Source organism: Nothobranchius furzeri, chromosome 18 (genome assembly GCF_043380555.1).
Source record: "Nothobranchius furzeri strain GRZ-AD chromosome 18, NfurGRZ-RIMD1, whole genome shotgun sequence".
Taxonomy (NCBI): domain Eukaryota; kingdom Metazoa; phylum Chordata; class Actinopteri; order Cyprinodontiformes; family Nothobranchiidae; genus Nothobranchius; species Nothobranchius furzeri.
Genome location: NC_091758.1, coordinates 24,666,722 through 24,691,411, shown reverse-complemented (window position 1 = coordinate 24,691,411; position 24,690 = coordinate 24,666,722). Strand labels below are relative to the sequence as shown.

The following is a 24,690-nucleotide window of genomic DNA, read 5'->3' as shown; positions in this document are numbered from 1 at the left end:
TTAATGCTGCTTTGTCAGATTAATGTGTACTTGAAATAAAAAATCAAGAGATCAGTTCCAGTGCTTTTATTAATGTTACAAAAGAAATACATAACATGTATTTGAAATGGCAATAAGCCTAACTTTATGGATTCATGTAACAATGTCGCTTTCTAGCTCCAAAACATTACATTATTTAACAAAACCATTTGTCTTTTTGGATTCAAAGTTAAATTTGAACCATTATACAGTAACCTGAACCCAGAACAGTGGCCATCTTGTTTTCACTTAATGTCTGCTAAAATCAAATCTATCACAGACTGCCTGAGTAAGCTGACTTTCAAAGTCAGTGTATGTAGTAACGTGCCATGTAGGTAAGGTGATTAAGTGTGGTCCATACCGGGTGGTACTGTCGTGATCAACATTTAGTTATCTTGTAAAATTCTCTTTCTGTGTCTGTTAGTGGCAAATGTGCCTGGCCTGAAACCCACTGAAAAAAATCCTTGCACTGACAACTGCTTTGCTCCACAGCCATCTGATGGGCTCCCATCTTGGTCATCTGTTCCTGAAGGGTGAAAAAAAAATCAGTGTGTCACTAACATGATTGAGGTACTGATTACCTCTCTGTAATTAAGGTGTAATGGCTAAATCAGTTTCAAAACAAATATATTTATAATTTATTTTTAAATTTTTTTTATTTGATGGGGGATTGAGTGAAACACAATGGTCTCTCTCACACTTCAAAATTTTCTCAATCAATCAATTTTTATTTATGTAACACCTTCCACTGCCTTTGCAGGAGCCCAAGGCGCTGAACATAACAATTTTAAAAAGAGCTAAGCATTATGAGCAGTAAAAGTGGAATAATCCTGCATGGTTCTGTGGCTACCTCCTTCTTCCAGGTTTTGCAAGAGGTCCTGCAAAAAGTTGATCATGTCCACTTCCTTTGTGTCTTACTGATCCATTGTCACTGTACTGAGGAGCCAGTGCCTCCACAACGAAGTCTGCATCCACCTACAAAAGACGTTTTTAAAAATACTGTGAATTAAAAAGATAAAACTGTTAGGGCTGCTTCTGCTTATCCTGCAGAGCTAAATTAATATAAGAAAATGAAGATGTATACCACTAAAAAATATGTAAAACTTCATTGCCATGATATTAGAATAAAAAATACATCTGATAGCTTCCTTAAAGAAAACTTAAAATTGCTGTCTGTAAAAAAAATGATAGCTGTAAAAAATAAATTGGGGCAAACATTGTTAAACAAACAGATTATTGTACTTGTGAATCGATTTGATTCTTAGTATTTTTATAAGAATCGATTAGAACTGTTGATGGAACAAAAACAGCTTCAGCTTCTCTGCATTTCCTATATGTTTTTGTAATGGACATATTTTTTTTGCAGAGGCCTAAAGAATTTGTACTTACCTGTTTAAGGTTCCCAGGAAGAAAGAGGGGCTGAAGTGCCTGGTGGTGTTGTGGCAACAGCTCATCCAAACCCTAGATGGCCAGTCCTTCTCTAAGCTGACTTAGCATCGGTATGAGTCTCATCACCGAATGCAAACTGATGGCCCTAGTAAAAAGAATAATGAACTTGTAATAACTCAATTTTCAAAAATTGCATGACTTGTTTAATGCTACATTAACATAGCCTACTCAATGATGGCCCTTTTGCAATTGCTGTGAATTGACCAGTGTAGCCACATGCTACAATGGCATCAGAAAGGTCTGTCAGTGCGTCTTCTTCGGCACGTTCGACCTTCAATCAGAAACACTTGTTAGTACAATTTACAGAAAATAAATTATTCTGTTTAATTTACCTCCTGAATCAGGTTCTGGATTGCCGTATCATTCACCTCTGGCGCATCTTCATTTGTTATTTGTCCATGACGCAAGAAATGGTAAGACCAAGTAGAAAAGAAATTCGGTGCTGGTCCTGCTTGAACCAAGCTGGTGGCAATGATCTCCCCACAGATCCTGAACACAAAACAAGCCAAGTTACACTGCAGAGCAGCATCATACTGCACATACCTGTATCTGTTTTCCTGGTAGTAAGAGATACTATATTTGGGGTTTTGCCTTTGCATGAAACTCCTTCAAATAAGTTCAACTCAAGGCCTCGCATCATTTCTATTGGGAAAAAAGAAATGACAGTTTGCCATTTTCAACTATATTCAAAGTTGGTATGTTGACATTAGCAAGGAATACATACCAGTTAGGAACTCTCGGCGTAGTGCTCCTTCATCAATGTCGTGTTCTCCAATAAAGGAAACAATTAGCTGGTTTTTGGGGGAAGCCTGCTTCTGTCTGGCCCGCTGTTTCAGACCTTTCTGGTAAAGGTCGTCCCTTGTCACATTATGTTAAAGGTTTTAGTGTTGTCAACTCTTTCTTGTAGGAACTTCAGGATGTCTGATAAGCTATTGACAACAACATTGTGTTTATTATTATTTATTTTAAAACCTACACATTAACACAAATGTTTGTAAAAATTCTAACCAGATTAAGTGCTTGGAAGAGCCATCCACATCCAGTATGATGCTGTTCAGATGTGGAAACAAAAAAAAAAAAAAGATTAAACTCTCATAACATATTGTGTACAACGTGCATGGGTAAAAACATGCACCTGTCCTCTTCCTCCTTCACCACAAAAGCTGGCATGCAGTTGTATAGACTCCTGAGTAAATTCTTATCACACAATGGACAGGAAACCTATTAAAGACATTTTTTTAAATCAGTGACCAACAATCATTGTTAAGTAAACAATAATGATTAACATGAAATGTAATTAAAATATTCTGTATATTGCTAACGTGCATGTTTGAAGTTTGATTTAAAGGGATATTCCACCCTAAGTGAAAATTTGTCTACTGTCTAAATTGGCTCCTGCAAATGTGTTACTTCTTACTTTTCATTTGCAGTCAACATGTTTATTGAGCTCAACAGGAATAACTGGTATCATAATTTAGTAATTTTACAGTTTTGCACACAAAATGCTACTACCTCCCATTAAGTTACATGGTTTATTCTCATCTAAAGCAGACAGACTGCTGGCAGATAAGAATTACTGCGCTGGTTAAAACAATCCTTTTTCATTCACTTATCCAACTCTGGGGAATACGGCACTAGAAAACATTTTTGGATCTTTCCCTGACACATATCTAGCCCCTCATAACTCGATCCCCAGTTCCTGGATAAAACACCGGACATTTTATTCCATGTAGGACCCTAATCCACCTAGCTATGTGCCCCTGTTGCAATATTAAATGTGAGGAGTCGTAAAAAGTAGCATAACAAAACAATTTTATGGAATAAACTGCAGCTAGTAGCCTTGAAAAATAACTTACTTGAGCGTCTTGTTGGTTCTGGTCCATTTTGCTGGTGCAGGTGAAACTCTCGCTCCAGATCAGAGCGGGTATTAGCCAGGCTGTTAGTGCGCAGATGCGGCAGCCACACAGGAAAATCCACAGAGCGCAAAACGAGCGCACCCCAAAGAGGTTTGTTCCCGCCCAGTCCCACAAGTCTTTCTATTGGCTGAGCGGTTGCTAGGAGATTGTACTTCTAAGTTTTGAGCGAGAGCAGACAAGATCCGTGAGAGCAGGGGACAGACTTGTGGGAGGAGTTTTGATCCGTGTAGAGAAAATGTTGTCACATGAGAAGACAATACCAGTGTAAGAAGGTTAAATCTGAGCGCAAAAACAAAGATTTGAAGGAGAACAGAGTGAATTTGAAAGAGAGCAGACATTTTGAGCGCAAGCATTACAAGTTTTGAGAGCAATAATATAAAATAGTATTCTGAAATTAAAAAGATGGTCTCTTGATATGAAATTCTGCTCTCAAATTGAAAGTTCAACTGCTCAGTTTCTGGCACTTTAATTCTTCCACGCCTCCAGAGTGCCAAAACTCCCAACAGCCGAGCGAGCAGAATCAGAAACCGAGCGCGCAGAAAGGCTGCCACACGTGCAGTGAGGCTGCCGCACCGAGCGCGCAGTGAGGCTGCCGCGCGCATGTTTTCCTCTGCCGTGTGCTCGTTGGCCAACGAGGTTTGTCACTTGTGCACATCCTTGTGCGCTCACAGACACAGTTTGCTCCCTCTCAGTGTACAAATGACCTCCTCGCCATGTATATTTTCACTCATGAGGTTCTAACCTCCACGCGCGAGTCCCGTTCGCACGCGCGATGTGCACAATACGCGTGCACGGGTTTTGGCTACGCTTGCACGGGTTTTGGCGGAAACCTGACACCATAATTTTGTCAATCGCACTGAGAAACCAACTGACCAGATCCATTTTTAATAATTTGCAGTTTCCTGAAAAATGCAGAAAGCGCCGTGCACACAAAAACAGGATAGAGAGCCTTGGGATGAGGAGGGAGGGAGAGGAGAGGAAAAAAAAAAGAGTCTGTACTCTACAAGAGCCGGAAGAAGAATGCCCCCAAATACAACTAAAACTACAATGAAAACAGTTTAGATGAAAAACAAGCCTTTTTAAATATTAATAAACTAAGATACAAGGCTTAAACTTCATTTTAGAAGAGCATCTGGCCGTGTCGGTGTCTGCTGAAAAAATTAATAAAATAAACTTTGGCTCTTGAACACATTTAGTTGAGGACCCCTGTTCTAAACTAAGTTAAGAAACTGGAAAAAATGCACATAGCTGTATCAGATCAGGGTAAGAATGGAACTAGCCCAGAAGAGCACAAGTAACAAAGGGATGATTGACCAAACATCAACCTGGGTGGGGGAAACTATTTAGCATCCTGTAGGCACTGCATTTAATGAGCCATCGACACTTTCCCTACGCCTGAACAATGACTGAACGCTGCTTACACCTTACAGCTCAGCATCTTGTTTTAGTACGATTATTTTTTAGTCAGAACGACCTAACCAGTCGGCTTGGTTCAGGTTGAAATTTAAGACTATTACACACTGCAGGGTTACACAATGCAACAGAAAGTGTTTTATGACTTACCTCGAGTCACCCAGTCTCTACCGAACTTTTACTAGTTAACATCTTGTAAAAAAATTATTGTAGATGTTAAAACTAGCCTTTATTCCACACAAAGCACCCAAAATGTCTCAAATAATATTTGTAAAGGAAATAGTTTCTAGCGCTGTTGTCAACATTTATTGTGTTTTAAGAATTGAAATCACCTTCATTCAAATTGCCATAGCAATTGTTAAATAGATGTTTAACAGTCTGTAGGTGTACAATCAAGTTTTAACCTCTTAAGAAAATACCCTGTCCTTTTTTTCCATTAACTTTAATTCTTTATTGTTAGAAACCCCAACTTGCCCAGAACCCTGTCCACATTAGAAATAAGTTTCTCCTGGAAGTCCCACAGTCGTTTGTCCACATTGAGCTGCTCGAGAGTCAATGATCTACGCAGAGCCACACGAACATGAATCAGACGACACACCTCTAACGGGACTCTGTAGGTTTTTCCAAAATACTTGAGCGCTTCATGAACAGAAGTCTGCTCCACCATCCTGCAATGCAGACACACAGAAGTAAGTTTAAAGAAATATGCATGGGCCTAAATGTTATGGTGCATTTACGCTTTGGTCAGCTTGGCCTCGCCCGGGTGGGGACATCTCGCCCCTGCGCGGCCAGGTTGTATTTTCACAGCCTTCTTAGGAATGCTGACATTGGAAAGTACATAGATGGGAACTACTAAAGTGGTGCAGAGAAGTCAATACTGTCATTCCCAAGTGCCACAAGTAAGTAAACAAAAGTGGGCGTGAGCTGTGTTGCTTTTGGAGACGGACATGAAGCACACAGCTTCCTACCCTTCTCACTGTGCAGTGGTACTGCCGAGGGCACCTCCACCATCCAAGGGCGCTCACGATAGATGGCAAGTCATCATGCTACTGCTGCAGCTCCAGTCCGAGCTGCAGTCAGAAAATATGTTTTATGTTTATGTTTATTTATTTAGCAGACGCTTTTATCCAAAGCGACTTACAATTTATAACCTATAGGGCATGTTGTGATCTGTGGGGGAAAACTGGAGTACCCGGAGGAAACCCACGCATGCATGGGGAGAACACGCAACTCCACGCAGAAAGGCCGCAGCAGAGTTTCGAACCTGCAACCTTCGTGCTGCGAGACAACAGTGCTAACCACTGCGCCACCATGCAGCCCATATTTACCCCACTGCATCCACATTGCCAATAAATCCGGCATGCAGGAAGCCACCACTGACCATTTTGATGCAATGGGTCATTTTGATGCAATGACCCTACCAGGAACAGACCAATCAGATTAAAGTGTAAATGCACCATTATTGTACTCATTGAACACTTAATGCTGCCACTGAGTTCTAATACAAAGGATATAGTACTTTTCCATGTTTACTCGCTGCACCTTTAAAAGTACAGTGGGGCAAAAGTTTGTCAGCCACCAATTAAGCAAGTCATCCCACTTAAGATGAAATCTGTAGTCTTCATCATAGATGCACTTTAACTGCGACAGACAAAATGTAAAAGAAAAAAAAATCTGGAAATTCCACTGTATGATTTATTAATTTATTTTTTAAAATAATGGTGCAGAAAAAAAGTCTTTGGTCAATAACAAAAGTTCACCTCAATACTTTTGTGTTCTGGTTGTGCAAACCAGGTAAAGACCTACAGGACATGTTTGACCCTTGTCAAGCTGGTATTTAGGCCTATTCTCCCATGCAAATCTGTTCTACAGCTGTCATGCTTTGGAGCCGTCACTGGGCAACACAGACTTTCAACTCTCTCCACAGATTCTAGATTGGACCGAGATCTGGAGAATGGGTAGGCCACTTCAGAACCTTGAAATGTAGCCACTCCTTTGTTGCACGAGCGGTGTATTTGGGATCATTGTCATGCTAGAAGATCCAGCCATGATTTGCCTTCCGTGCTCTCACAAGGAGTTTATCCCCCCCCCCCCCCCCCGCCAAAATCTCACAATTTGTGGGCCCATTCATTCTTGCCCTGTGACCTTTGCAGAAAAGCAGCCCCAAAGCATAATATTTCCACCTCCAAGCTTTACAGTGAGTGTGTTTTCTTTGGATTCAACTCAATATTCTTCCCCTTAAATCACAGCAAGTAACATTTTTACAGTAGGGTTCCAATTTGGTCTCATATGACCATGACATTCATCTAATCCTCCTCTGGATCATCAAACTAGCAAACTTTGGATGAGCCTGGACGTGTATTGGCTAAACCAGTGGGACCTTTCGAGCGCTGCAGGATTTTATTCATGATTCATTATTAATATTAACCCTTGTTATGATGGGTCCAGCTTTCTTCAGGCCATTGACCAGTTCCCCCTGTGTAGTTCTGGGGCCTCATTTAGAACATTTTGCATAGAATCCTTACCAAAACCCTACTTAAGCTCAGCAAAATAAATAAATAAATAAATAAATAAAAGTTAAACAGACTAGTTTTCCAGCTTATAAAACAGTGCTCCACAGTTTCCACTTTCTAAATCATAAATGTCCCAGAAATGTGCTCAGGTGTTTCTGGATGACATCCTGCCTCCTACACATCCACTTTCTACCATAAATGAACAATGCAAACTACATTAGGAATATTGCGCATATAAATAAACCTATCTTTCGACCGGATGCTAGGGTAACCATGACACCTGAAGAAAATCCATGCTCTGGAGCATGACGTCGGCCTGGAAAAAACTGTTTTATTACCTTCGTACTGCACCGCACTGCTGCAGTGGTGAGCTTGAAGTGGGAACAAAAAAATAAATAAAAAAAAAAGAATAAAATAGAAACATAAAAAGCAGAAGGGAGTCTGATGCTTTCCTGGGTGCTAAACCAACAGCCGTCCCTGTCATAAGTCAAATTGCGCGATTCCATGCATGTTAAATGACAATGAAATGTAGATCAGGCTTTTCAAATCCTATTAGTTTCATCATCTATCTTCTATCAAAAGATAATGCAGGAAATCGGGTTAGAAGATCATTTTCACATTCAGCCTGCATGAAAAACTCAGGAATTCATACCTTTAATATTGTGCACATTTTCCTTTATAAATCACTTATTCAGTTTTCAGATCTCGTTTTGTGTGTAAGCAAGCTTTATTATAATCATGCCACTGGACTGTTTTGTCACCATTTGTTCCCCACAAGAAGATATCTTGCATGGAGTTCCAGATGTAGGGAGATTGTCAGTTATTCAATTTTTTCTGAAAATTGCTCCAACGGTAATCTCTTCACCAGGCTGCCTGCCAATTGTAGAATGACTCATCCCAGTCTTTTAGGGGTGTAGTGATGAGACATATGAAGCAGAGGCTTTGAGGCTTGTACTGAGCATAAAAGGGGAGTGTATAAAGCACTAAGTGAAGCTTTGACTAGTAGTGAACCGTTGGGCTGGAAAGCCTCATTGCTTCATGAGGCTTCATTTGACTATCACTGGACAGATGTACAATCCTGTCCCTGGTGTCCGTAGACAGCTTTCTCATCTGGGCTATAGTGGAGGCTGGAGTTTGACTGAAGGTGTGGACACTCAGATGTCTTTTATACAGATAAGTTCAAACAACAGTCATTAATACAGAATGGAGGATAGAAGGGCTTCTTAAAGTAGTAGTAACAGGTCTGTAAGGCCTGGAATTCTTGCTTGTTTGCAAGTGCTAAATATTTATTGTCTGGACCATTATACATATTCATTCTTTAAAAATTTCAATTCAATTCAGCTTATTTATATGGCGCCAAATCACGACGAGAGTTATCTCAAGGCACTTCAAAGTAAACATCCCACTACAGATCAGTTAATTAAGCCAATCAGTAAAATGAGTCTTATATAACAAACCCAGCAGGTTGCATCGACTCACTGTGTGAATCTCTTTACAGCAATCCTCATACTAAGCAAGCATGCAGCAACAGTGGAGAGGAAAACTCCACAGGAAGACACCTCCAGAGGATCCTGGCTAAGCATAAGCAGGCTGCCATCTTACAATGCCATTCCCTGTCTTTTTGTTTACATTCTGTCTCACAGTTGAAGTGTACCTATTAATAAAATAACAGACCTAATCTTTTTAAAGAGGACAACGTGAACAATCGGTGGCTGCTAAAAGATGTATTCTCAAAAATGTGAAGTAGTGATTTCAAATATGATACCACATATATGAGTCAAACAACATCCATCTGAATGTTTTTCTTGGGTTACCTTGGTTGAACTATCATCTTGTATGGATGGTATATGTCTCTGTCAGGGTCTTCCCTGTAAATGTGCTCCAGAATATTAATTCCTGGCACCCCTCTCCACTGAGGCAGATGAAATTTCCCACTAGGGTCAAAATACTTCTTGGGAAAGACGTGGTTTTCAATAAGGAACACACCAACCTACGGAACACACACACAGTATTCAGGGTATTACCCAACAGCAGTATGTTATGGGAAAACTGGGATTAAACAATCATTCAATCGCCAGGTAACCATAGTTCAGACTGGGCCAGCGCCACTCCTGACAAAATGCATGTTGCTATAGGCGTGTTTTCGTTGTCGAAACTTCTGGGTAAATTCTGCAAAGGGGGAATTGACCGGGAGATGTAACGGTCTTCTCAGCTGTTGTGTCTCCATATAAATTCAGCCCTTTAATTTCCCTCTGGGATTAATAAAGTATCTTTGATTTGATTTGATTTCAGGAATTTGCGTGTCGCAATGGCTGCAGCAGTGAGTGAGGTCAACGATCAACACAAAAAAGTGCCCACAGTAACATTAACAACATTAAACTTATTATTTTTAAGTATGGCATATTAATTAAATCCATTCGGAGGAGGAGAATAGCAGCATGATGTAAAATGTGGCGTTCAATGATCAGACGAAAGTTCAGTTTGTTAGGGCCCTCTGTGAGACAACAAAGCCACGTTAATTACGTCATCGTGGGAGAGTTCTGCTGTGTTTTTGGGTGCTAGGAATTTAGCAACGGTGATTTTTAAGCAGTGCGGTCAATGCTTATTTTCTCATACTTCCATTCTGCTTCACATGCAACATTTCTAAAGCTGGTTGTTTTAGACTACGTCTGCTGTAGAGTTGGGACTTATGGCTCTTTGAAGGAAGCCGTTCATTAGTCGGTCTTTTACCTCAAAGAGCCGTTCAAAAGAGCCAGTCTTGTAAGGGGGTTGCTTTCCGTTGATGTCCGTGAGATCACACAGGATGGGTGGGGGGTGGGGGGTTGCTACTGGAAGACAACACGAACAGTTCTCCACAAGGACTCAGCTCTCATTGTTCACTTTGCATACCCATTCAAAAGATTTGATTCATTTGTTAACGTCACATCATTATGGGATCTGTACCGGGTCGGGCCGGGTAGCGTAAGTTGTTTACATATCTGGGTGGCCTGGTATTTTTCCGGGCCAACCAAGGCTCATTCTCAGCCCTCTTCTCGAGGGGGTCTGCTTCAGGCTGACCAGGGCCAACACACCCACTGCTGACAGCAAATTCACACCTTCCATTAGAGCAAGCCTCTGATTGGTGGGTAGAATCAGCCCACATGGACTTAAGACAAGGAGGTGTGGAATCAACCGGGCCAGGCTGGGGCCGACTGGGGCTACCCGGCCCGGGCCGACCCGGTACAGATGGGAATGGCCCATGCGTCTGCTGATGTAATTTTCTACTGAGTCGCAACCGATCAGCATGAGCCGACCAAAAGTTCCGCTCAGCTACTCCACCGGGCCATTTTTAGTACCTATCCCTCATCAGGTACTTGTAAGGTTCCTGAAAATGGCCCAGTAAACAGCTCATTCGGCTAGGCCGGTGAAGTGGAGATACGATGAACCCTTAAGTTCAGACAGTGGAAACACGCATACCGTAAATCCTCTAATACAGGCCCGGGCCTGTATTTGACTCAAGCTCATCAAGCTCCAGGCCTTTATTGGAAGGAGGGCCAGTATTAGAGGCAGGCCTCGATTTCTATTTGAGCAAAATTAACTAATGGTTCGCTGGAGTTTTTGACAATTAAAAGTGCGCCCACATTTTCAAAATTAAACACATTTCTTTTAACAACGGTAGTTTCTGCTTCAGCCCTCTCCCCCCTCCCCCTGCGCAGCACCGCAAACTCACTGATGCACCTGCAGCCTCTCGGAGTTCCTGCTGCTCTAAACATTAAAATAATTATTTCATTTTCTGTTCCTCACTTCTGATGACCTTCAATGGTGTCTGTTTGTTGCAACAGCAGGTACAAAAACTAACTTGTTTTTATTTGACTATTTTTCTGTCCTGTCTGTTTATTATCTTCCTGCATCTCCTCTCAATCCTAAAGAAAAACTGCTGCCTGGGTTCATATATATTCACCTCATGAGTTACCTTTGAACTGCAGTTCTAAAAGATCTACCGACCGCAAAAACAGCGGAGCGCTCGCCGTTTGGCGGCCGTATCAGTGATCAGTGCGTCGGAGGACAAGGTGATGCCCGCAGCGCCCCGCTCCACAGCATGCAGCGAAACGCATCAGGCGCAAATAAAAGACAGAAAACATTAAAGGAAATGAACTGACATGAACGATCACGTGTTAAATTAGTTTTTGAGGTGGCGACACCTGATTGTTACTGTGGCCGTGCTCAGGAGGCAGATCTACCGACCGCGAAAACAGCTGAGCGCTCCCTGCTTGCCGGCCGCATCAGTGATCTGTGCGTCGGAGGACAAGTTGATGCGCCCCGCTCCACAGCAGCGATACACTTCAGGCGCAAATAAAAGACAGAAAACATTAAAGGAAATGAACCGACATGAACGATCGCGTGTCAGTACCTACGGTCCGGCACAGCGCGTTGCTGATCACAGAGAATGTGATCATACGATAATTCAATAGGGAGCGTGGTTTCACAGACGCGGAAGTGATAGCGTCGGTGAAACGCCGGCTGCTCTAGGAAACCCCCGAGCGTTCGAGCGTCAACGAAGTGACACGGAAATGCCGGGCTTTCCAGAAGTAAGTAAGATAACTTACTATGAGCTGATAGTTCGTTGGATTGATTGGTAGGTTGGAAACTCTGATCATGAATCTGAAGAAATGATGACTGAGCTGGAAAGGCGACTTCCGTTTATAGCCGCGGTTTGTGACGTAGGTGCGACGTGGAGGGAATCCCCGCGAGGGGCATGCTGGGAGTCCCTACTTCGCGGATTTTCACCTATCGCGGCCAGGTCTGGAACGCATCTACCGCGATAAACGAGGGATTACTGTAGTTCATACACCCCCTACTGCTGCTCTCCAGAGTGTTCTGCAGCATAATCAGCACGTTCTCTTTGAACTTGATAGTGTAATGACCTGGCTGGGGTTGTAAGCCAGGTGCATTCTGGGTATTGTGTTATATGTGTTTCCTATCGTTCTGCTAGTTCCTATGTGCTGATTTGCTTGTTGTGTGAGTGTTATGTAAGCCACAGGGAAGGTGATGTGTGTTCTGTGGAGCGGGTTGAATTAGCATGGTTAACTGACACCGTGACTCTGTGTGGTAGGAGCATGATAGAGGATCGTGTCTGTAGCGTTACAAACATTGAAGAAAAAGCCTAATAAAGGTCTACGTGAACCCCTACTGCCTCCTGCTGGTTGATTTGGGGACTATAACCCTGCCGCTGGGACACACATTCCATCCGGTCACAATAAGAGACCGGCCATTAGAGTCACCGTCCAAAATTGGAGACCCGGCCTTTAATTGAATACCGGCCTGTATTAGAGGATTTACAGGTAATACTGGCTCATTAGCATGATGAGAACTACTTACATCAGGATGCAGTGGTTGCAGTCTGTCCATTAGAGACATCAGGTTGTTGTGCATATATGGCATGATGATCTCATCAATGTCATTCAACAGGACATAGCGTGAGCGATTCATGGATCTATAAATGCACTCGTTCAGTGTGGTTAGCTGGCCAAAGTAGTGGATATCTCCTTCAGATTGTGAGCGTTGCCAGCCATGAGACGGATTCATGTGCTTGTCAATGGGCCAAGGAACCATTTCCACAAATCCCTCCTGGACATAACTTTGCAGAAGATGCTCAAGGTCTGGGCCACAGCTATTGTTGTAAATCACCACTCTGTTCACTCCAAGTAACCTGAGATCAAAACACACATTTTCATTATTAAATGTATTTTAATTAAAGCTGTTCCAGATGCTCTGCAGCATTCTGCCAAAAGGCAAAACTGCATATAGGTGGTCTGATAGGTGAGCCGGATCCTGTTGGATGTTCTAGGCTTTATTAACAACAATCTGTCAATGTCAGCTGGGGCTGGGAGTGGGGTGCAAATAATCTTTGCAGCTCTCCCTAGTTTCTCTTTTGAGGCAACAAGCTCCAAGGAGTTCAGTGCCTGCCCTGTAACCAGATTGTTGCAGGTTCATGTCACACTCAATCTGCCGCAGTCATGTCCTTGGGCAAGACACTTTACCGGCCTTTCTGCAGGTGGTGGTTAGAGGGACCAATGGTGTCTAGTGTATTGGCAGTCCCACCTACGTCACTTAGCTCCAGGGTTGCTGTGGCTGCATTGTGGCTCAACACAAACTGTGTGAATGTTGTGTGAATGTCTGGTGTTGCAAAATGCCTTGGGCTGTAGGACTCTAGAAGGATCTATAAAAATGCAGCCTACCATTTCTCTGCAATCATTTTGTCCTCAGTTGAGCAGCTGCTAAACCAGGCTATGTTGCAGGGAGGCAGGATGATTTCTGTTGTTCCCCTGTTGAATGATGCAATAGTTCATGGGAGGAATTTGGTTCTCTTCAGTCCTTGCCAAAATTTAAGACGATGTTGAACCTAGGGCTGAAAACGAATCATCAAATGCTATTAATGGTTTGATTCACTAAATTCCTCGAAATTTTTTTAGCGGTTCAAGGCTTCGTTAAATGTGCATATCACAGTCAAACACATTTTACAGGCACACAATGTGGTCATCTCGGTGCTGTGGGTGAAAATAGAGAAATCTGCAAAGACACAAACCACTATAAAAGACAGAAATGGCCCAAAGATTGGGTTCAAGGGTTAAACAACGGGCAGATTGGCTAAAGCTAGCAGGTAGCACGGCCATGATGAAGTGGGGTTCAGAAAAAACTTGATTGTGAATGACTGAACTTTCTAAGTGGACTGAACTTTATGTAGATATCTGCAGCCTGCAGCAGTATGGGGCAGAACCGCAGCAGATACCTGGAGTCAGGTTGTTGCTACGAGTCTAGAGGGGCTAGCTAATAATTAGAATATTGTGACAAAGTTCCTTAATTTTTGTAATTCCATTCAAAATTGGAAACTTTTCTATTAATTCATTATTAATAATATATTCCAAATGTTTAGTTAATTTTGAAGATTTTAACTGACAACTAATGAAAATCCAAAATTTAGAATATCAATATTAGAATATTGTGAAAAGGTTCAATATTGACGACCCCCAATGCCACACTCTAATCAGCTACTTCAATGAAAACACCTGCAAAAGCCTTTAAACAATCTCAGTCTAGTACTGTAGGCTACACAACCGTGGAGAAGACTGCTGACTTGACAGTTGTCTAAAGGACAACCACTGTCACTTAGCCCTTGGACGGCAAGACACAAAAGGTCAATGCTAAAGAAACTGGCGGTTCACAGAGCTTGGTGTCAAAACCCATTAATAGGGAGGGGGAAGGATGGGCACAATGTGGTAGAAAAAAGTGTACAAACAATAGGTATAACCACACCCTGTAGAAGATTGTGAATCAAAACCATTCAAAAATGTGGGGAGATTTAAAAAGTGTGGACTGCAGCTGGAACGCTTCAAGAACCACCATGCATAGACATATGGATGACATGAGCTTGAGCTGTCGCATTCCTTGTGTCAAGCCACTCTTGAACAAGAGACAAAGCCAGAGGTGTCTCACCTGGGCTAAAGACAAAGTGGTACAAAGTTATGTTTTCTCAAAGTAAATTTTGCATTTCCTTTGGAAATCAAGGTCCCAGAGTTTGAAGAGAGGAGAGGAACATAATCCATGTTGCTTGAGGTCCAGAGTAAAGTATACACAGTCAGTGACAGTTTAAGTGCCATGTCATCTGCTGGTGTTGGTCCGTTGTGTTTTGACATCCAAGGTCAACACGGTCATCTACCAGGAAGTTCTAGAGCACTATACGTTTCCTGCTGCTGACCAACTTTATGGAGAGGCAGATTTTCATTTTCTAACAGGACTTGGCACCTGCACACAGTGCCAAAGGCACCAGTATCTGGTTTAAGGACCATTGCCTGACCTTAATCACATAGAACATCTATGGGGTATTGTGAAAAGGTAGATGCAATAGGCCCGACCCAACAATTCAGAAGAGCTGAAGGTCAATATCATAGCAACATTGGCTCTCATAACATCTGAGCAGTGCCACAGACTGATCGAGTCCATGCCACGCCGCATTGCTGCAGTAATCCAGTCCAAAAGGAGCCCCAACTTAAATATTGAGGGGCAAAACTGTCAACTGACCACTACCTGCTGCTGAGTTGGCTTCGATGGTGGGGGAAGAAGCTGGTCAGACCTGGCAGGCCTAAACATATTGTGATTGTCTGCTGGGAATGTTTGGCAGAGTCTCCTGTCAGGAGGAGCTTCAGTTACCACCTCCATTAGAATTTCAAACACGTCCCAAGGGAAGCAGGGCACATGGAGTCCAAGTGAGCCATGGTACCATGCTTCTATTGTTGAGGTAGCTGACTGGAGCTGTGGTCGCAGGGTTGTCGGTGTCTGTCGTGGTGGCAACCCCCACGGGTTAGGGATGCTGTCAAGCTGAAGAAAGAGTCCTATCAGTTTTTTTAGCCAGTGGGAATCCAGAGGAAGCTGATGGGCACCGGCAGTCCAAGTGGAATGAGCCTTGGGTGGTCGCGGAGGCAAAAACCCTGGTGCGCGGGTAGTTCGGTGAGACCATGGAGCAAGACTTCCAAATGGCTTCGAGGAGATTCCGATCCATCATCCGGCATGTCAGGAGGGGAAAGCAGTGTGCTACTAACACTGTTTAGAGTGTGTGCTGCTGACCTCTAATTGAGAAGTTATGGATCAGTGAGAGGAATACTTCAAAGATCTCAATCCCACCGGTATGGAAGCAGAGTCCGGGGACTTTAGGTTGGACTCTCCAATCTCTGGGGCTAAGTGGGCAAAAAACTCCTCAGTGGCAAGATCCTGGGGTGGATGAGATCGGCCCAGAGTTCCTTAAGGCTCTGGATGTTGCTGGTTGATGTGGCTCTGCAGTATTGCGTGAACATTGGGAACAGTTCCACTGGATTGGCAGACTGGGGTGGTGGTCCCCTTATTTAAAAAGGGGGACCACAGAGTCTGTTCCAACTACACAGGGATCTATACCATTAGGGGGATCTTGGAGGGAGGTTGTTAGGTCCCTGTATGACTGGTGTCAGAGGTTGGTCTAACTTTCTGGCAATAAGTAGAGTTCGTTTCCAGTGAGAGTTGGACTCCACCAAGGCTGCCCTTTATTATAGATTCTGTTCATAACTTATACAGGATTCCTAGGTGCAGCCAAGGTGTTGAGGGGATCTGTTTTGGTGGCCTAAGGATCAGGTCTCTGCTTTTGGCAGAGGATGTGGTCCTGCTGGCTACATTAGAATGTGATTCCCAGCTTTCACTGGAGCAGTTCGCAGCAGAGTGTGAAGCTGCTAGGATGAGAATCAGTTCCTCTAAATACAAGACCATGGTCTTGAATCGGAAAAGGGTAGAATGCCTTCTGTAGGTCAGGGACGAAATCCTGTCTCAACTAGGGGAGTTTAAGTATCTTGGGGCCTTGTTCACGAGTGAGGGAAAGATGGAGGGTGAGATCGATAGGCAGATTGGTTCTACGTCTGCAGTGATGCGGGCGTTGTACTGATCTGTTGTGGTGAAGTTAGAGCTGAGACGGAATACAAAGCTCTCAATTTACTGGTCGATCTACGTTCCTACCCTCACCTATGGTCAAGAGCTTTTGGTAGTGACCGAAAGAATAAGAATGCAGAAACAAGCGACCAAAGTAAGTGCTCTTCGCAGGGTGGCTGGGCTCTCCTTTAGAGATAGGGTGACAAGCTTGGTCAACCGGGGAGGGGCTCTCAGTAGACCTGTTGCTCCTCCACATCAGGAGGAGCCTGATAATAATATTAGCTCAAACCAGCAGTAAGTGCAACTGAAATTGATTATAAACAATGTGCTGCTACATTTAGCAGTACAAAATCTAACCCAGAACAAAGAATGATTTATGCTTTTTGTCCATGTCATGCCACTTTTGTGCTAAAATATCAAATACGCTCAAGTCATCATCAAGTCAACAGTTGAAAGCCGATTCAAGTCGCAAGTCACTGGCATTCAAGTCAGATTCCAAGTCGTAAGTCTTCATAAATTTTATCATGTCAAGTCAGAAGTTATTAAAATAAAGACTCGAGTCCAAGTCATGTGACTCGAGTCCACACCTCTGGTGATCAGTAAACAATGAGGTGATCTGTATGTTGCACAGAAACAACTCTACTTTACTTTCATTCATTTATTTCCATTATCATTCGCAATACGATTCCTTCAATGGATGCAAGTCCAATTTGCAGGGGGTTGTTAGTGGAATGCGTCAAGGTTTTTCACTGGGGCCCTTAGTACTTTCAATTTTTATAAATGATTTGCCACTCTTTTGTACTTCATGCTCGAATCATGTGTATGCTGATACACTTTTATATTGTTCTAAACCGAACAAACTGGTAATTCAGGAGACCCTTCAGCTTAATTTGAACAAAGTGCAGAATATGCCAACTCTAACTTCTTAATAAATCAAAATCGTATTCTATGCTTTTCCAGAGACAACTTATTATTCTGCTGTAAATGGTGATCTGAACTTACATTTTTTAGACTCTTCATGATTCCTCTCATCTGATAAATTTAAATACTTGGGGGTTTGTTTGGAACCAGACTTGTCCTCATATTCAAAGAAATCTCACATTAGGTTGATGTTTTTTGAAAACTATCAGTTGTTTTGACATCACAATAAGGAAGCATATTGTAAGCCAACTTTTGTTTCGGATTATGGATAATGCAGATATTTACCAGAACTTCACAGTTGCACGTGTTTAATCTCTTGATGTTATATTCAATAACTTATGTCATTTTATTTTACCTTGTACTTTTAGAATACACCATTGTCACATGTGCCATGCCTTTCATGGCTTTCCTTAAATGCAAGGGGTCAAATTTATTGGTTATTACCAATTTTTAAATGAATCTTGTTTTGATTTTCGATCTTATTTGAAAATGTTAGTACCCTTTAATTATGGTATGTGTATCACACTTGGATCAGTGCTCTCTTTTGTAATTCCTTGGTTTTATACAAGTAGAGAAACATGATTTTTATGTTAAAAGTCCTTGGGACTGGAACAAGTTACCCGTACATTTAAGATCAATATCTTCATTTCACTTCTTTAGAAATGCTATTCATGAATATGTGAAGCAGACGTGTAATTGCTTTGAATCCATTGCCTGATAATATGACTCTATATCAAAAGTATTATATTTACACTTATTTCTTTTGTTTGTGCCATAGCAGGATTTTTTAGAATGTAGAATTTGTAGAATATTTCGGTTTGTGATTTATGGCTTAGACGTGTAGGAATGAATGAATGAATGAATGAATGAATGAATATAAGCACACAGGACAGCACATGTGAAAAGTGGAAGTGAGCAGGATTAGCATTCCAAACTGAAGAGCAGCAATGGTAGAAAGAACAAAGCTTTTACTGAAACGTGCTCGCTTGCATCTCACCCCGACTTCACACTGGGGGCATCAGGAGTACGAACGGCAGCGGAATGGTTTACTCGCGTGATTCACTGCGCACCAGTCCACACCCGGAAAGTCTCAGCCACAGAGCAACTTCTCTGCCGTCCTCCTCGCTGGACTTGCGAGATTACAAAATCCCTCGAGACATCAAAGGTTAATGCCAACCGTAGAAGTAATAAATCACATTTGACATTACGGTTTGAGGTCATATTTAATGTTGTCCCTCTCCACTGGTAGGATTAAAGCCACAAAACACACCGTTGCACTTCTCAAAAGATGCTGGGAGTAAATAAGCCGTTAGGTCGCATGTATTGATGTAATCTACATAGATATGAAATCATGTTGATGCAATAGTCTTATTTAGAAAATTACCGGACGTTTTAGACTGAAACTATGTCCGATTTCCTGTCTAGAACTATGTTAGCTGCCGAAATTGATGTGTCCCAGAAGTGGTTTGCTGCAAAAATAAAATTCAATTCTATTCAAGTTTATTTATATAGCGCCAAATCACGACAAGAGTCGTCTCAAGGCACTTCACATAATAAACATTCCAACACAGGTCAGTTCATTAAGCCAATCAGTACAAAGTTTCCTATATAAGGAACCCAGCAGATTGCATCAAGTCACTGACTGGTGTCAGTGACTTGATGCAATTCCCATTCCAAGCAAGCATTTAGCGATAGTGGAGAGGAAAACTCCCTTTTAACAGGAAGAAACCTCCTGAGGATCCTGGCTCAGTATAACCCCATTTTTTAGTGTGCCGCTTCTGGGGCTCACCTGACCATTTCTGCACTGGGACCAGTTTGGATGAACCCTACAGAATTTATTGAATTCTATTTGAAGCAGCAATGTTCTGCCGACGTTCCGCACAGCTGTTGCCTCAACTGTGAAGTCAGGGTCAGAGTTATGTTTGAAGGGCCTGAGGGCAGCAGGGAGAAATGGCTACGAGGGGGTAGTCTGGGTCAATAGTTGGAAAATTTACCTCTGTTGCCATTGACTTTCACATCTGTGATACGATTTAAATCCAATTAATTACATAGTACCTTTCAGAGACCTACAACACCCCCAAGGTGCTTTAAAGCACAACATTCATGTCATTTGCCCACTCACACATGCATTCAGTGGTGTGATGAGCTACATTGTAACCACAGCTGCTCTGCGGCACTCTGACAGAAGCTAGGCTGCCGTACACTGTAGCCACAGGTCCCTCCGACCACCAGCAGCAGGTAAGGAGGGTGAAGCATCTTGCCAAAGGGCACAGAAAAACTACAGACTGATTGGGGTGAAACCAGCAACCCTCCAGTTATGGGGCAGGTACTCATCTCCGTTCCCATAGTTGCCAGCAATTGAAGAAAGTGCTGTGGGTTTCATCGCATCAACATGTGAGTCGAAGCATGCACCATTAAAAAAAAAAAAAGCCAACCCAAAGCCACAACTTTTTTGCTCAATTCCTGCATCAATTACTTTATGATGTAAAAATAAAGAAGCACAAATGAACAATTGTAGTTTTAGGACATGTCTGATGCAACGATAAGTGGCATTTAAGTTGTGTCAAGAATTGGGTCTTTAATAACATGAGTAACACTACTGACCTGTACATCTCCAGAGACTGTGCAAACTGAAGCACGTTGTTGTATTTCCCAAACAGAGTGGAAATGCAGACAGTGAAGTTTTCCGTCAGCTCATCTTTTCCACGGGTTTTCTTGTTTTTCACAGGAATCCAGCTGAGGTCAGATACATCCCTTGTACTGGGCCGAGTAAGAAGGGTGACATGTGACACATCACAGTTTTTAGGTAACTGACACATAACGTCTGTAGCACCAAAGGGAAACCCAAAGTGGTCCGTGTGAGGTAAAACCATTGCTGGCTTTGTTCCATTTAAATGGCCAGAACAGCAGAAAAGGCAGTAGAGTGGTTGAATAGAGTCTCTCAGAAACATGCCGATGATCCGTACATCAAAACCTTTCACTCTCTGATCCATGAAGGCGGAAACCAGTAGATGCTTGGTGTTTTTAAGAGGAGTGATGGTCTGCTCAGTAATTAATGGTTTACAAACATATCGAGGCCCACGTCGTTTTGGGATGAAGCCATTTGATCTGGGTGATCTTAAATGAAAGATTATGAAAACACAGGTAATGAGGATGATGAGTAGAAGAGTTCTTTTGTAGTGGTTTGCCTTTTCCATTTGGGCTGAGAAGAAATGAAATCCCAACCTGAAACAAAAAATGCTATTAAAATAAATCTAACTAAAATAATCCTCCAATGATACAAACCTGAAAATCACTGCATTTTAAGAATTACAGTTACTCCTGCTTCACAATGTGACCAGGACAAGTTGAGTCCAACACAAATCTAAAGCTAATACAATCTCACAACTCAGACTCAGGCCTAGTCCACACGTAGCCGGGTTTTTTTTAAAAACGAATATCTGCCCCTCCAAAAACTTGCATCCACACCACCTCATTTAAAAAAAAAAACTGTCCACACGTACCCGGATAAATACGTTGTTAAAGAGCGGGTCAATTGAGCCTCGGAGTCTGCTATGTGCTAATGCTGAACTACCGCTGACCTCCTACGCTCGCTTGCAAATCCAACTCCCACTCGCCACAGGGCGTGGCCGAGACGCTCGTTGCTTTTATAACTTTGGCACGGAGCTGCTACGTAGTACTCTACTGGTTTACGTAGTACTTTACTCTTTAGCCATTGGCTAAAATTTATTCAAAATGACTCAAATTCTATGTTTTCAGCTGAAGGTGGCGCATTACTGTGGTTTTTAGACAGAATTTTTAATTTTTAAAGAAAATGCACCAAAATGCTAAAATAAAGAATGCCCGTCCGTCCACACGCAGACACCCAAAACGGAGAAAACGCAAATCTTCACTTTGGCCGGAGTTTTTCAAAAGATCCGTTTTCGTGTGAAAAAACTCCGTTTTCGTGTGGATGACAGGCCAAAACGTAGAAAAATATCTACGTTTTGGCAGATCCCCGGCTACGTGTGGACAGGGCCTCAATGTCTCACACATACACATACAACCCAAGACGTACAAAAATGCACTCCAGACACCCACTCATGCTCCCCATACACACCCTATTTACTCTGGTCCTAGTACTGCTGCACAAAGGGTACAACCATCACCGGTTGCCAGAGTTCGACGATGAGCAAAGCAACCCACCACCCCAGACCCCAACCAGATGGCCAGATCCCCCTTCTAGCCTTAACTCAGAGGTGGGAATTAAAGCTCCTTTTGATGGGAGAATCCAGACATTACGAGCAGACTCTCACAATATGTTTTGGCCAGCCAGGCGCCTCATTTATTAACCACACTTACACACATATGTGTATTTTGTGGTTGGGAACAATTTTACACACTATGTGGTATATTGTACTTGTGTGTAGACATGTTCCCAAATAAAAGAACAGCTCTAGCCATGTCATTCTAGTGGAAGAATGAGCAAATTACAATAATGAAGGTCTCAATCGTATATTTTTACCCAATAAGTAATTATATGTCTGTGGAAAAACAATTTTGTTGCATAACTGGTGTTAGAACCTATAAAGGACACCTTTGACCGATAGGAATTTGACATTGTTGCATGGCTGATTTTTTTATTATTAGAGTATTTGGCAGAGTGTGCACTCTGGAGGGAGCACATCTTCCATGAGCGCACATGAAATTACTGGTTGTTTGTAAAATCATATGAGATAAATAATCTTAAATTATAAAAAAATAAATAAAAAAATATTTAACTATGACTTGATCAAAATGTTCTGTACAATTACCAATAAAGTAGAAAATGTATGTGATGCTAAATTTTGATCCAAGTCAGATTCTATGGACTTTTCTCTGCTATAGGGAAACGGAAGTGAGAAAAGGTCCATTACTTGTCCTGACAGAAAAATAAAAATTACTCAAAGAAAAATGATATAAACTTAAAATCACAAGTGACAAATATTAGCTGGTACAAAGATTGGGGAAATGATTAAAACAGTGAAACCCAGAGTTTGTGGCGTGAATTGATGAAGATTCCAGCACATTGAATATCCAAACAGTCTGTTGGGCTGCTTTAACGTTCCCTACTTAACGTAACCTGTACCAACAGCATGGATCAAGCTTGTTTCACAATAATCATTATTCCAGGCTGAGCTACAGATTTGGAAATTGTGTGTGTGTGTGTGTGTGTGTGTGTGTGTGTGTGTGTGTGTGTGTGTGTGTGTGTGTGTGTGTGTGTGTGTGTGTGTGTGTGTGTGTGTGTGTGTGTGTAGAGCTCCATGTTCTTTTCACTTCAGACATTAAAATAAAATCTGAAAAAGACATTTCCAAATGTCACTGGTTGAACATGCAAACATTAATGTAAAGCTTAAACATGATCACAAACAGCTTCAATTTGTATTCTGTCAACTCGTGACTATTATTTTCATCTAGTGGAACACAAGTGGTAAAATATGCTATTATAAATTGATTTAAATTGTAGAGAGCATCTCCAGAGCCTAGCCTACCCAAAGGGAAGCCTTGACACCAACTGTGGGATCCATCTGTCTCTGGAGATTTGACCTGCATTTTAGATTTAAGCTAGCTGAGAGTATAATAAGCTGCTTAAAATCAACATCAGTTTTCAGGACTTACCCCATTAGATTACTTCTGCTCAGTTTGGATCATCTCAGCAGCAGTTAGAGGACCTTGCTGAACCAAGGACCAAGTTCACTACATTTCCAAAAAACCCTGAAGTTTTTTCTCATATTCCAACTTCTTCCTTCAAAATTCACATGTGAAAATTCCTGCAGTTTTAAATCTATGATTTTATCATCTAAAAATGAAGCTTATCATGGCAACATGAGCTGCCTTACCAAACAGCTGACGGACATTAGCTGATCAACAGGTTGCTTCTGCTTCTGCTCTGTTAAAGTCAAACAAATTTCAGCATACCAGGGACGTGTTGGTATATTATAGTGATTATATCAAATTTCAGAGCAAAAACTAAGCACATTGAGAAAATTAGGATTAGCTTTTGTACAACAAAATACTGAAACAATGAAATTGCAGGTAAAAGGGACAAATCGTAAGCAATCTGCAGCAACATCAGTTCATCAACGATAATTGAATCTTAGAAGCTGTAATAAATTACCTATATGGAATGGCAGATAAAATTAATCCAAATTGTTTAAGGTTTATTCAGTGGATTTGAAATTTGTAATCATTTATAGACAAACTTACAGGAAATCAGCTATGCATGGATGAGGCGACCCTCCATTTAGTGCTCTCAGCAAATGACCTGACAATGTTTGAACCTTTGAAGTTTTCCTAGAGGAACACACAGACCTTCCCATGTCTCCACCCCACACCTAAAGAACAGATGTTGGTTCCCATTTCTGGTTTCCCGTTTGGGAACCAAATTTCCACACCATGGGCATCTTTAATCTGCTCCTATTATAAAACTACAACAGCTAGACACATCAAACCTGGACAAAATTATTCTACACTGAAAACAGAATCCATAAAACAGTTTCAATTGATTTGTAAACCCCAGCCAGAAATGAGAACCAACTTCAGCTTTGTCTCTACCTGCCCCCACAGGGATAATTTATATGCCAAAATGTTTGCCAAACAGAAAAATTGGCAAAGTGAAATGTTTAATAGACAAAAATAATGATAATCTATTTGCCTTCAATAAAGCACCTTTAATCTAGGTAAACCTGCAGATTCTTCCTTGCATGTTTGGTTAGCTGATGTTGCCCCTCCCACTACCAGAGAGAAGGAGCTGTTACCATGCTGCTCTTCGTTGGTCACCGTCAGCAGCTTTAACATTCAACACCTTGTGCAATGAAACATTTTTGATCACTTATGTTGTTACAGAAGTGAGTTACAAACTGCTTTTAAGCTTTTTAATAATAAAAATGACAGGCAGCAGATGTATTTATACCTCTCATCATACAGTATATTTAACTATTTGTCCTTTTCATCAGACCTTAGCGGCCTCACTCTCTTCAGCACCCTGTCCACATTAGGGATTAGTCTTTCATGGA

General features: G+C 41.9%; 1 protein-coding gene across 3 annotated transcripts; it reads right to left on the bottom strand.

Moving 5' to 3' along the window:
* Nucleotides 1-4,509: 4,509 nt before the first annotated feature.
* LOC107392050 (uncharacterized) lies at nt 4,510-24,189 on the bottom strand. Of its 3 annotated transcripts, XM_070546848.1 has the most exons (6): nt 23,882-24,189; nt 20,261-20,881; nt 12,668-12,998; nt 10,040-10,134; nt 9,124-9,299; nt 5,359-5,464 (listed from the first exon to the last, which is right to left on the bottom strand). In XM_070546848.1, exons 1-5 carry the CDS (start codon nt 23,992-23,994, stop codon nt 9,137-9,139), a joined length of 1,323 nt encoding a protein of 440 aa, XP_070402949.1. In that variant the 5' UTR covers nt 23,995-24,189; the 3' UTR covers nt 5,359-5,464; nt 9,124-9,136. The 3 variants fall into 3 exon arrangements, with proteins under 3 accessions (XP_054597699.2, XP_015825104.3, XP_070402949.1); XM_054741724.2 differs by lacking the exons at nt 10,040-10,134; nt 23,882-24,189 and adding an exon at nt 23,294-23,575 and having other exon boundaries at nt 4,510-5,464; XM_015969618.3 differs by lacking the exon at nt 10,040-10,134 and having other exon boundaries at nt 4,512-5,464.
* Between the last annotated feature and the right edge of the window lie 501 nt (nt 24,190-24,690).